The sequence below is a fragment of the Photinus pyralis genome, unplaced genomic scaffold (genome assembly GCF_008802855.1).
Source record: "Photinus pyralis isolate 1611_PpyrPB1 unplaced genomic scaffold, Ppyr1.3 Ppyr1.4_LG1, whole genome shotgun sequence".
NCBI lineage: Eukaryota > Metazoa > Arthropoda > Insecta > Coleoptera > Lampyridae > Photinus > Photinus pyralis.
In genome coordinates this window covers 44893857-44907685 of record NW_022170249.1, presented here as the reverse complement: position 1 = coordinate 44907685, position 13829 = coordinate 44893857, and the positions used below count along the sequence as shown (strand labels likewise).

Below are 13829 nucleotides of genomic sequence, written 5' to 3'. Positions count from 1 at the left end.
GCACCGCATTAAACAATAAACCAATGAAGCGTTTTTAACTATCTTGTTCTTTCTAGAAAAATGACGTCTCTAGAAACAATTTTTAATCGATGGCTGAAATGCGTTGATCAATATTTTTGCACAAAGGAAATCCATGAAAATCCATACTGTTCTGAATGGTGACCTCTTTTAGCACAATTCCAAATCATAAGTCAATTTGTACCTAGTAGTCCAGTTCTAACGATTTATACCTTAGCTTAGATCATATCAGTTTATACAGTAATATGCATATTTGTTGTCCATAATCCTTTTCCATAACGGCATTCGATCAGTTTTGAAAAATCCGAGACAAAATATAAACTTTTTATCGCGCCCTTTTTTGTAACTTTGTTAAAACCTGGAAGCCCGACATTCATTTTTAATTGCGCGCAGTAATTGTAATAACCACTCTTACCTTTAGAACAATGATTATCACATAGCGCATGGCAAAAATTTTATGTTTAAAAGGTAAAACCGAACGCACTTTGAAAACATCACGCTGGCTCTTTAGGCGTGCGTGAGCTTTAAACGAGAGAACTGAAAGCGCGCAGTCTTTCTACAACGTTGGGGTAACGCGTTTCACGAAACATTCCAAGAGAAAATCACGCTCACAGAAACTATCATAACGAAATTTTAAGAAAGAGCCCCCCAACAATTATTACCAAAACCATTACCTGAATATTATTTATGTAGTCAACAATTGTGATCATACGTTAAGTTTTTCGCTATAGTTTTTGTAAATCGTAATATGTGATATTAACTTTTTTTTTCGTCAAAGGGTTATCGTGCAATTCTCGAAAGAGGCCTCGTAATTATTGTCACTAATGAAAAAGGTAAGTTGGTGTTTGATGTAAATTAGTAATTTGTGGCCGAAGTTTCAATTTTTCTCTCTACTGTTGTGTGAAAAAGTCATGTGTGGTGTGCGCTTATCCATACTCATAAACATTTATTATTTATATGACATTGTATGGTGTGGTTTTTACTTGGAAAATATCATTAGCATCGACAGGCACATGTCAATAAGAAGGCATTAAAAGTTTTTCCATGCCGCAACTTTCTACTTAATAAATTATTGAAAACAGAACTACTAATTTTTCTTTTTCTATGTGAAATAGTTCGCGTTTCCTAATTCGTAACAATATTCTTACCATTATCAAAATAAAAATCAATAAGTAACGCTTAAAAAAAAGATTATCTGAAAATGATATAACGGAAGTATAATTTGATAGCTATCATATACAGTGGGTGCGCAGGTGTATGTAATCCCGCCAGGTGTTCACCCCTTACCGCTAAACCCACAATCTACGACCTCTGTGCTATACCACCCTATTGGACTAGAAAGACCTGTAGTGTACCTTTGAACTAAATTGCCCAAAGAGCTTTACATTTGTAATATCTTCATTTGTCTTTGATGGATTACGAACTGCGGTTCTTATGCTTTTTTGAATTTGTGTTACACGCAAAAAGGATCATATATCAAAAGATTTTTCTACCTTTACATATGACGAAAATTTATGCCTCATAGAAACTGTTGACATTTTTGTTTAAATGTTCGATATCTCCCCTATATTCATTCATGCATTGTTGACATTTGAATGGAAATAAGTTTTACATTTTTCAGGATGAAAATTTCGGTTCACCTGTCGATATTTATTATACGAATTCTTTGCAGTTTCAGTAAGTGAAGTAATTAATTACGTTCCCCTATTTTATTCGAAATTTCGTCATGGTACAGCGGTTTTTATGTAAAATACTTTTAACTAAATTTGACAAATTGTTATCGCTTATTGCAACCTCTTATGATCGTTATGGTCGTAGTTACTCCATTGTCCATAAGATTTTTTAATACGTAGAAAGTTCCTTGTGATTGATTTTATAACATTTTCCATTGCATGTTTTCCAGGGACGGAATTAGTTCATGTGTTAACCAAATTATCGAATCATGTGTGTCTCCAGGTTCTAGCGGGCTTCTGGGTCAGCGAATAAACTTTTGACTCACTATAGACCGAGAGATAACAACAGATTTTGTGCGATGGTTACTAAACGTCTTTCACCGCAATTTTCTCTTTACGTAGGTTAGAACTAGCGTATAAACTTAATACGTTTGTTCAGCTGTCTAATGAATTATTATCTAAGTTTCCAAATTTTTGAAAGTAAAACCAAAAGTTTATTAATAAACGTGTGCCATTAATTGCACATTGTATTAATAGCACATGGACAGACGTTTTTCATTGTCTAGTCGCTTGGTACCATATATTATCTCATGTTTCAAAAATTGCTAAAAAATTTTAATTGGCAGAGTCTGTCAATATGAATTATCAAATGTATTAATGAAATGTATGAATGACAGACGTTTCTTAATAAACTTTTGTTATTGTGTTATCAAAAATTAAAAAAAATAGGTTGGACTACTCAACAAACCTATGAGATAGTTGCGTTGATACACGTCTAGGTACCTACTAATCATCGCACAAGTTGTTATCTCTCGGTCTACTAGACTCGACTTGCGTCACGTGCGTTGACTCGTGACCCAATCTTCATATCGAAATGAAAGTCTAGATGAAGCGGAGTACACTTTAAATACTACGAAATGAAAAGTCTATGCGTTTTGATGAGCTCTAAAGAAGTCTTGCACAAATTAAGTGGTACACACTTGTAACTAATGATAAAAAGAAATGTAATTTAATATGGCAAAAGGCAACATGACAGTTTTCAATATCTGTTATTGATTTTCTATGACTCTCATATCAGCACTGTAACATCCAAAATCAGTAAGGGCTGCTTATTGGATTTTTCACTTCACTTACTCCCATGATGCTAAGAAGGCTCCCGAAGCGCAGTCTAGTGAGAGGTTTGGTGAGCAGATCATCAGCTGAACGCAACTCTAATTGGATATCAATATGCCTTGTCGCCTGTGGGAAACAGGATTCTTCATTATATTAATTTCGCTTTCATTATCCACTTTCAACACAGGAGTTTGCAGTCCATTTCATAGAGAATCCTTGTAATCCAGATAGCTTCCTCTACAGCGAAACTTGCCGCAACAGTCACTCATTGTGTTGTAGACCGTAGACGTAGATACGCATTTTTGCAATTTACCTGACCAAGCTATGGGATCACCAGGGTTCTTGAACAATATTCCAGTCACTGATTTCCTTGTTTCTCGGCCCCAGCATCACATAATGCTTCGAGATCCCGATGATTGTACAAAATTCGATAGTTCTGGGTCCCTTTTATATATGTACTTCAATCGTCGTTTCACCATTGCCCATTCCTTTACGCTAGAAAAAACCATCTTTCTTGAAAGAAATCCGACACAATCCCCAATGCCGACAATGCCCAACGAGATAACCTCGACGAGCTTTCTTTTCAAACTTCCCCCTCTTCTACTTTCGTACGTGTATAAAGCATTTAGTACCGAGTACTTTATCGAGCTTCTTCTTATACCAAAGTTCGTATGATGAAATCCCTGGTTCTGGAGACGGTACTGTTCGGTTATTCACCCACGCAGCTGTCATCCCACGGCTTCTGTTTATCATCAGATCAAATTCGTAAAATGCAATCACCCATTTCCTCCACGTTCCATTCTCATTCCAGCTCTTCATTCGCTAAACCGAATTCCTATATACTGGTTCCATTTTTTGCAATATCCTTATCTTCATACAAAACTGAACCGTCATCATCTTTTAAGCCATTGCATTTGTCCTACTTTTTCCAAAAAACTGCTTAATTGTTTTGAATGCCGTATCGAATTTTCCCTTTCATAACACTTCCAAAAGGAGCGCCATGAAAAACAGTTTAGGAACCACTGCGCTATATCCTCTATTCCTGTGTGTAGGCCACTCTTACATCCGCATTTTTTAACTTCCCTAAATCCTATTTGTGACTAGTTTTCTTTTTCAGTGTTTTGAATTTGAGATCACATATACCTAGCACTAAATTATGGTCAGTGTCGATATCTGGCCCTGTAAAAGCTCTACAGTCTTGTATTTGGTTTCTAAATCTTTGCTTGATTAGAATATAGTCGATCTGGTACTTTCGGCTATCGCCTGGATCTACTGGCAATGTGAAAACTTCATTGTGAATATCTCAAAAATATTGGAAAAAAGTAGGCCACAAAGAGAAAATGCAATATTTAGGAGAAGTTTTCTAAGGGCTTGATTTTCTTGCATTATATAGCGTAAATTTTGCCAGTTGGCCTTTAAATGTTTATGTGTAAAAGATCCTCCCGATATTAATCATCTACCAAGAAAGTAAAATCGAAATATACTCGCATATAGTATGCTACTACCTTATAACCTTATTTACTAAACTATTTCGGTTTAAAAAATGCGCTTTATCTGCACAGGAGTTGTGCACAATTTATACTTCTTTATAAAGTTAACCATCATTTTGTCTTCTGGTGGAAGCTTATGCACAGGTTTCGTAAGACGTAATAAAAAATCAAATCGCCAGATCAATGTTCTAGAAATTCATTCCTTAAACTTAATTAATTACGATCTAGCATATAGAAAAACCAAACAATCCTCGACGGTCAAATTTCAAATGGAAAAAGGAAGAAAATGGCATATTGTCTATTCCCACCATAAAGCGTAAAATTCACCACCCTCTTCTTACGTGCCATTGGGAGAATTGGCCATTCCTGCAATGTTGAAATGCTAATAGATGGAACAAAAGAATAAGTGAAATATGACCGCATTAGACGCACGAATGGGGTCAGCAGACAATTTCATGCACGTAGTATGCTGAAGGAATTTACGTGTCAAGAATGACATTAATGTAGACAATTTTAAGCACCGAGGCTATAGATAATGGAATAATTGTAGGTAGTTTTTCCTGGTTTCTTTTATTCCATTCACGACGTATAGCCTAAACCGAAACCGAAAATACTAGAAACTAAAGGCAACTAAAAGGGGTAAAGTTCAGACACAGGCGAGAATCCACTCCACTTGGCCCCCTCATTGATAAATAAATAATTTGTCAGTTTCCTTGTATTCTGACGTTTTTTCGATTGTTTCCTTTTCTTCAGATTCGTCCCTTTGATTATTGCGATCAGTTTATTTAGATACTTGGGACGCTTCTTGGAAAGATTCGATAATTTGAATTTTACTGACCCTCTCAGATCCTCTATTTGAATTCTTTCGTTTCTTGGGACCCGTTTAAAATCTTGAATTTCTCCCTCTCATATTTAAGGTTGAAATTCTTCATTTTTTTTCAATTCTTTAAATTCCACAGGTTGTTCGAATTTTCGTAATTTCTTCGCATGAATTTGATTCTTTAGTTTTCCCTCATTTTTTAGATATAAGATTCGATACTTTCTTTAAGTTCTTCGAACCCTTCGAATGCTTCCGATTCTTCTGATCAGTTTCATCTTCATTATATTCTTTGGATTCTTCAGTTGTTTAGATTTCTCAAATTCGTTCTGTTGTTCACATTCTTTAAAATCAGTTTTAGATTCTTAGAATTTTTCATTTTTTAGTTTTTTAGAGCCCACATATTCTTGTGATTTTTACATTCCTTTAGATGTTTCAGGTTCTTCCAATTCTTCAGTTGTATTACCATTTTTCAGTTCGATCGGACCTTTTTTTAATGCTTTCATACTGCCAATACACTCCGTAAAATGCACCAATGTACGCACTAGTTGTCAGAATGTAGGTACATATTCAAATTTGTAAGTAGACCTAACAAGATTTTTAGATCCCTCTGATGCTTCTAATATATAAAAATCTCGGTTTTGTGATCGCACCCCGTGAAAATATATTCATTTCTTGAATTGATTTTACATGCTCCCTATGGCGCTCTTCATCTGCATATAAAGGTGTACCTCCTCTTCATTCTGAAGTTACAAATTTTTAAGCAAATGCTGGATGGTTTTGTTTACAGGGTCTTTCAATTGCATATAAAAGTATACCCCCTACACATTTTAGAGCTTTAATTTTTTAAAGAAAATTCGCTCTGACGTGGCGTGAATTGCCTGGGTTGCAACAGTGCATGTGGTGCACCAGATACTTTTGTTTCTTTAAATGAGTTTATCTACAGGGTCACAAGCCATCAACTACGAGGATTGTAACTGCTGTAGTGCATCAAATCTATTTTTGTTGCTTTGATTGATAGTGTTTACACGATGAAGTTTTCTTTACATGGTTGAGATCCTTGAAGTGTTTCAGATCCACCAGATTTCTCTTCTTTCGATCTCTCAGATCCTTCAAATTGTTCAGATCCGGAAGGTTCTTCTGTAAGTTTTTGATATTAGCCAAATTCATGATCAGGTCCATAAGATTCTTCAGATTCTGAAATTTTCCGGTTTTTCGCATTATTCGAATTCTTTAGATCCTTGAGGTCCTCCCTTTTGTCGAATTCCTCCTTTTTTTTTATTCTACGACTATTTAAATTCATCATTTACTACGGATTCCTCGGACTTTTCCATTTCTTTGGGTCATTCGTTTTGTCGAGTTCTTTTGATTATTCTCGTTTGGTTCTTCGAATGCTCCGGATTGTTTGATACAGCAGATTCTTATAAGTTTGTTCAAATATGTTATTTGCTCCAAATTCTTTCGACTTTTGAAATTCTTCAGATTTTTAAGACCCATCCGATTCTTCGAATTTTCCCTGTTCTTCATATTCTTTAAATTTTTATTCCATGACATTCGTAAAATTGCTTGTAAAATTCTGTTTTGTTCGTATTCTTAAAATGTTGAAGACCAATATATTAATCCTAAGGGTTGAATTCTTTAGTACTGCGCGTGAAATTGATTCTATGCGTGTATACTCTCCCCATGTCAAGTGCCTTAGTTTTCATCATAAAATGCCAAAAATTGTAACTGATGATGAGGGTTATATCAGCCAACGAAACCCGGTAAAATATAATGTGATTTTGCCAAAAATTCAAAAACCGGTCTTCCAAAAATTTTTAAATGGGACGACGGCCACATGACCCGTAATTTGGGGTTTCATTCCTTACCGAACTGCTTTTATTATACATCCATCGATCGACTAACTTCCATAATACATGTCTTAAATATTCTTAAATCGTCGATTTTACTTAGTTACCCACAAAATACCCACAAAATCAAATTTGGGTGGTCTGGTTGTGAATTAATCTTTAAAAAATCAGGATAAATACAACATTAATATACGTATTTTACGTTTTGATTGTGGAAAACGTATTGGTGGTGAAATGCTCAAAATGGTATATGTATAAGTAGACATTACACAAATCCCCCTCACTACCCCTTTTTCAACGAGATGCAGTACTTAGGGTTTTTTGGAATTGTTACTCTTCTAACACCCAGTTTCCCAAATATTGATGTAGGTATATTATTTACTCTATGATGTAGGTAACTCATACTGTAATGTAAGTCATATTCACATTCACGACGACCACAGCCTTAAATCATACTTCCATACCATTGGACTACCATGTACCAACTTACTATAGGTATCCCAGTTTTCCATTGTAATTACGAAATACAGTCAATTTTCCTGTAATGGATACTGGATAAACCCCTCAAAGAGATCAACAAACACTTCAATCAACAATTTATTCTAAAAAAACGTAATTTCTCGAAAAATGGAAAAGCTCCAGCAAATCCTGAACAATGGTGGGAAATTTGCATCGCTTCAAGCTTTCAGTTTCATTTAGTTTGGATTATCTGTAGTAGCGCTATTAATAAAACAGGTGCAGGTGGCGCGTAAAGCGAATCTAACATTAACAAAGAGTCATTATTTTATCATGATGTCATAAAGTAATTGTTGCTAACCATTACGAATACCAAAACGAGAAATGTCAAGTTGTTTCTCTTCAAGTCTGGAAAATCATAACAACGCGCCATATGTTCCCAGACCGTTTAATTTTCTTACACGCGAGCGTCAATTTTGAATTTTCATTGTTAAAATTATATGAAGTACAAACATGTAAACGGCAATTATCGATTACGCAGCCTGTGCCCGAACTATAAAACGTGCAGCGGGAAATTTTAACATTCTTACATGGAAAACCGACGCACGCTTTTCGTGGGGGGTAGGGAAATGTTTTAATTTTCTAAATTCAACAATCGAAAACGATTTTAAAACTAATTTACGATCGCGTTTTCCATTTACCACCATCACACTATTCTGACCGAGAAAATGCGTTTCCGATTTTCGTACAGATGGTGTACCCCGGAATAACGAGTCGGTGTGTACACTCAACCGAATACGATGGATAAAGAACACATGTGCTCGTCCACGCCGCTTATTTGCACAAGTGCGGGTGGAGATGAACCATCTGCTTTACTCTACAAATGTATGCCACATGGTGCATGCAGATACGTCAGCTGTTCTTTCAAAAATGCCTTTTTTATGCGACGAATTAATTGCTTCAAGGATATTTGCTTTTAATAAAAGTTCCTAAATTACATTTTTGTTATATATTTACGAGGGAGTTCCTTCTATTACTGCATTGAGCATAAATTATGATGACTAGGAAGGATTTTTTTGTTAAATTAAACACGTTCAGTGGACGTGGACTTTCAACCATTTCAGCTAGTCGTGGAGCGCTCATTACTTTACTCAAAGATAATTATCTTTGCTATACTCAACTCCTTAATGTTCAGTTAGAAATGCAGCTGACTGCCGACTTCTTATGGCTCAAAATTAACCAGTTAGTGTTGCTTTTATAATTCGTAGTCTTTCCCCTGATACCAGGGCGCAATGGAAAGCCTTATTTAAATTATTTTAGATTCTTCTTTTCTTGCAAGTCTTCGGGTAAGTGGATTCAGATTTGCCGTCTGCAGGCACTTTACCACAATCTATAAAGTGCCGAAATTAATTTACCAAAAACAAGAAAGTTTTAGGTGGCCACCATATCCTTTACTCATGTTCACTATTAGAAACTTCACTTGGAATAGTAATATTGTAAAATATTAAAAATAGCGGCCATTATACCTATTCGCCACATTTCTTGCTGTGGTTAATTTTTATTTGGAAAATATGCAATTCGCTTATAGTTTTTTTTTGTGTAAAACCAGAAGAATTCTACGAATCAAGAAATCCCAAGGATCTGATGAATCTGAAGAATTAAACGGATCGGAAGGAGAAAAAGAAAAACTCTGAAGAAAGTTAACAATATGACAAATCTGAATCCGAAGAATCAAAAGAATCCGACGCACCTGAGCAATCTAAAGAACAATGAATGCAAATGGTCCATAAGATCAGAAAAATCAGATCAATTTGAAGGAACGAAAGAATCCGAAAAATCAGAGGAATTTAAATAATCAGAAGAAATCAGAATCTGAAGAATCTTAGGTACTTACATGAACAATTTTAACGATTAAAAATCGGAATAATTAAGAGAAACGGAAGCATCCGCAGACTAATAAGAATATTTAGCATTTGAAAAATCAAATTAGGTAATTCAATTAATACAAAAAATCCAAAGAGGCCTGGAGATCTGAAGAATTTAAAGACAAAAAAAGGGGAAAAAATCGCATGAATTAAAGAAATTGTTAAAAGATTTCGGAATACTCAAGAACCCGAATGGTGTTCAGCATTCGAGGAATTTGAGTCTTCTAAATAATCCCAACTCTGCGTTTTTTGGCAATAACCGACCAGCAATATACTCGTATTATGGGAAGTTATCAATAACAATATTGAAATAAATATTCAAAAATATGCATATGAATATATAACTCAATACACAATAGGTACAATCCGATGTTTAAATTGACTTTTAAAATTAGCTTTGATGGTACTATGGTAGTATTACGAACGTTAGGGAAAATTAGTTTTCCATTGCTATACTTTATACTGATCTTGATTTTTGATCCATAGCGTCTATTGTTGTTTATAATAATTATAGGGCAATTCATTTTGATTGACTTTTAATACAAAATTCAATTGACATTTTTACAGTAAATAAAAGTAACAATAGAAAATAATTGTACCACGCAAATACCAGTTGCACAATGTACACTACAACGGATAAAAGCGTACCAATTACCTTCAACTAAAAATGTAACGAAACACCTGAAGGTTGAGTTGATGTTCCTAACTGGACAACCGAAACGGATGATATACATCATGTCCCATCGGAAAGTCGTGCCCCCAAAACTCATGCAATAATAATTCTTGCAAATTTAACCCTGTGCTAGGGGTGCAATCGTTAACAAATATACAAAGAGGAAGACGGGTCAAATCTGGATTCAAACCCAGATCTAATACATTTCAAAACCTCAAGAATTATTTTTTGGTATTTTCTGTGCAATGATATGCGGTCAACTTCACCACCCGCAAAACGCCTGTCCAGTTAGTTCAAACAAATCAAAATTGAAATTTAGAACTTTGATAATTCCTCCTAGTACATTTCCGGCATCTGCTACAAAGAAAAATCCCAATATTGAGCTAAATTAGTGATTTGAGAGACTCAGTAGCCTCGATCAACTTACAAAGGATAAACTGTAGGAAATCCGACTCGCATGGGTGGGGAAGGAGATTGAGTCGAGTCAGTCGAGAGAGTACTCTGAAAATGAAAGCATGTCCCATGTCTATGTTTTATCTTTTATACGTTTTGTGTTTCTAATATTTGTTAATAAAGACTTATCGCGTACCTAGTATCTGACATCTACAGTTCTCAGAAGTGGGATAATTCCGAACTCGACCGCTCTTATCGGCAGAAGAAAACACCTGTTGTAACAAGCGTAAATACAAGCGATTTTGTGACATACTGGACCGGCTTACTACCATCACAGTAAGTGCAACGGACATCCATTGTAGCAAAAAAGAATTGTAAGTACGTTCTAATTCTACTTCTTGAATGTAAACGATGGAAGGAGATCGCACATTTTCTTCCGTAAACGCGACCATCTCAGACCACGATCATTCCCTAGTTTCGCAGACGCAGCGCCCTGAAACCGACAGCGACGGTGACTCACCCGTTGACGCGCAGCCTAATCTTTGTAAACCGAAACCGCGTGCTACATCAGTTGTAAACGCAACGGAAAATTTACCGTTCTTATCGCGTCCTCCTACACCTGACACTGACTTGCGTTTTTCTCAACCTCTTTCGTCAAATATTAACTACCCAAATTTCATTCGTGAAACAAACTATCCTAATGCTACATTTGTCCATAAAATTCCGAATCCTAATATGCACAGTAATGCAATGCCAAATAATTTTGGTACGTTTTACCAGAACGATATGATTTCACAATTACAAAGCCAGATTAACCTCTTACAAGCGCAGTTAGCGATGAATCAAATAAATCAAACAAATCCTTCCGTGCATAACCCCAGCGTGCAATCGAATTTTCAACAACGATTCGTGAAAGAAGCGCAGCACGAAATTTGTGAATTTAATCCGGATTTAAGTAATATAACAGCCGAACATTTTATGCAATCCGTAGAAAATGCGCGGTCATATTACGCTTTAGATGAAAGAAACGCAATTATCCATGCCAAACTAAAACTGCGTGGATCTGCCAAACTTTGGTCAGACACCGAGTCCTTAACCAACTCGTGGTTCGAATTTAGAACAAAGTTTTTGGACAATTTTGGAAGTAAACTAAATTCCGCAGATATTCATCGGCGTTTACGTGATCGTAGACAGCAACCAGAGGAAACTGTGCGGAACTATGTTTACTCAATGAAACTCATAGCATTAAATTATGTCGACGAAGCCGGATTAATGACTTATATTATAGAGGGCTTACATGATACCAACTTAGCGCGCCAATTTTACACAAACCCGCCGTCATCCATTACTGATTTTCTTCAAAAAACTGATTGCTATCTTAGTTTCGAACAAACACGCAAAGCTACACCGCATAAGTCCGCTGTTGGCACAAATTACGCGAAACCGGAGCAAAAACGAACTGATCCTAAGGACCTGGAGAAAGCACAGCCATCAGCTTCTAAAAAACAAAACGAAAAATCGGAGAAATCCAATTCATTTGCCACATGCCCATTTTGTATGGACGGTGAACACCGCATAAAAGATTGCCCTATGGTAACATGCGCGAGATGCCAAAACAAAGGCCATCTCACCAGGGATTGCCAGCAAGCGAAACAAAACGAAGGCAAAATGACTTTACTTTCAAAACCATCAACGACCAAGCAAATGATTACTTTAGAAATCAATGGGTCGACGGCTCAAGCATTCGTTGATACGGGATCCGACGACAATCTTATAACCGTCAGCAAAGCGAACGAATTAAAAATACCATACCTCGAAGTAGACAATATCGAGATAAAACCGGCCACGTTGATTGGTTTAAAGAATGCGAGGTGCCAAAACATTGGTATGGCTCGTGTACCCCTAAATATAAACAAAAGCCGCGTGGAAGCGAAATTTTACATTGTGAATGACGACGACATACCACCACCACTAAACATTGTAATCGGTTACAGCTTACTTACGCAACCCAATGTAGTTCTGCGCATCGAAAACGGAATAACTAACATACAAGTCCTAGACGATTCAATCGATCAAACTGAATCCGAACTGAACAATATTAGCGTTCCGATTAGTGAATTAACATTGGACGTAAATCCCTACTTACCTGAACAAACAAAACAAGTGATCACCCGTCTGATAGGCGAGACCGAACAGCATACAAACGATTTGCTACAACCTCGGGTGCAACTCTCTGAATTTGAAATGGACATTCGTCTAGTATCGGAGGAGCCCATTGTTTATCGCCCCCGACGTTTAGCAAAATCTGAGCAATCGACGGTAGACAACATAGTGCAAGATTTACTCTCAAAAGGAATAATCCGCCAAAGCAAGTCCAATTACGCCAGTCCTGTAGTGCTAGTGGATAAAAAGAACGGTGAAAAGCGCATGTGCGTGGATTATCGTGCTCTCAACAAAATCACTTTGAAAGACAAATTCCCTATACCGCTTATAAACGATCATATAGACGCATTATCCTCGCACAAATACTTTACCGTTCTCGATCTAAAAAATGGATTTTTCCATGTACCGGTGGCCGAATCATCGAAAAAATACACAGCTTTTGTAACAGCGTCTGGTTTGTACGAGTACAATTACATGCCATTCGGTCTTGCAAATAGCCCCGCAACGTTTCAACGGTACGTCACCAAGATTTTCGAAGATTTGATCTTCCAAGCGACAGTTTTAGTTTACATCGACGACATACTTATACCTTCTCGAACAGTAGAAGAAGGTATCGAAAGGCTCAGACAAATATTGGAAAGAGTTCGTAAGTATGGACTGAAACTTCGTTACGATAAATGTTCTTTTTTACGTACCGAAGTGGAATACTTGGGATACAGAATCCAACAAGACGAAGTGAGACCACAAAAATTGAAAACCGAAGCCGTCATGAAATTTCCTGTCCCCACCACAGCCAAACAAATTCAAAGGTTTCTTGGCCTGGCAGGTTACTTCCGTAGATTTATTCCCTCGTATTCGGCGATTGCACGACCTTTAACGAAGCTGACCAAGAAGGACCAGAAGTTCCAATTTGACAACGACCAGATGGAAGCATTTGAAGAAATCAAGCGCCTATTAGCTAGCGAACCAGTGCTAAAAATTTACTCTCCCGATAAGGAAACCGAGCTACACACAGATGCGAGTTCGTATGGTTACGGTGCTGTTTTATTGCAACGTCACTCCGACGGCAAATTACATCCCATTTATTACCTATCCATGACGACGACTGATGCAGAAAGTCGCTACTGCTCTTTCGAACTCGAACTTCTCGCTATAGTTAGAAGTCTGGAAAAGTTCCGCGTATATCTGCTTGGTATACCATTCAAATTAGTGACCGATTGTAACGCTTTAAAGTTAGCCCTTTCTAAACGAGAGATAA

At 36.6% G+C, this 13829-nt stretch overlaps 1 protein-coding gene across 1 annotated transcript in view; it reads left to right on the top strand.

Moving 5' to 3' along the window:
- Positions 1-600: 600 nt before the first annotated feature.
- Positions 601-13829, top strand: part of LOC116159994 (protein CBFA2T1) — a 75072-nt gene continuing 61843 nt past the window's right edge. Inside the window, exon 1 of the mRNA XM_031473105.1 lies at positions 601-851. Within this exon, the coding sequence (XP_031328965.1) occupies positions 843-851 (9 nt within the window). The 5' untranslated portion in view covers positions 601-842. The remainder of the gene's footprint in view (positions 852-13829) is intronic.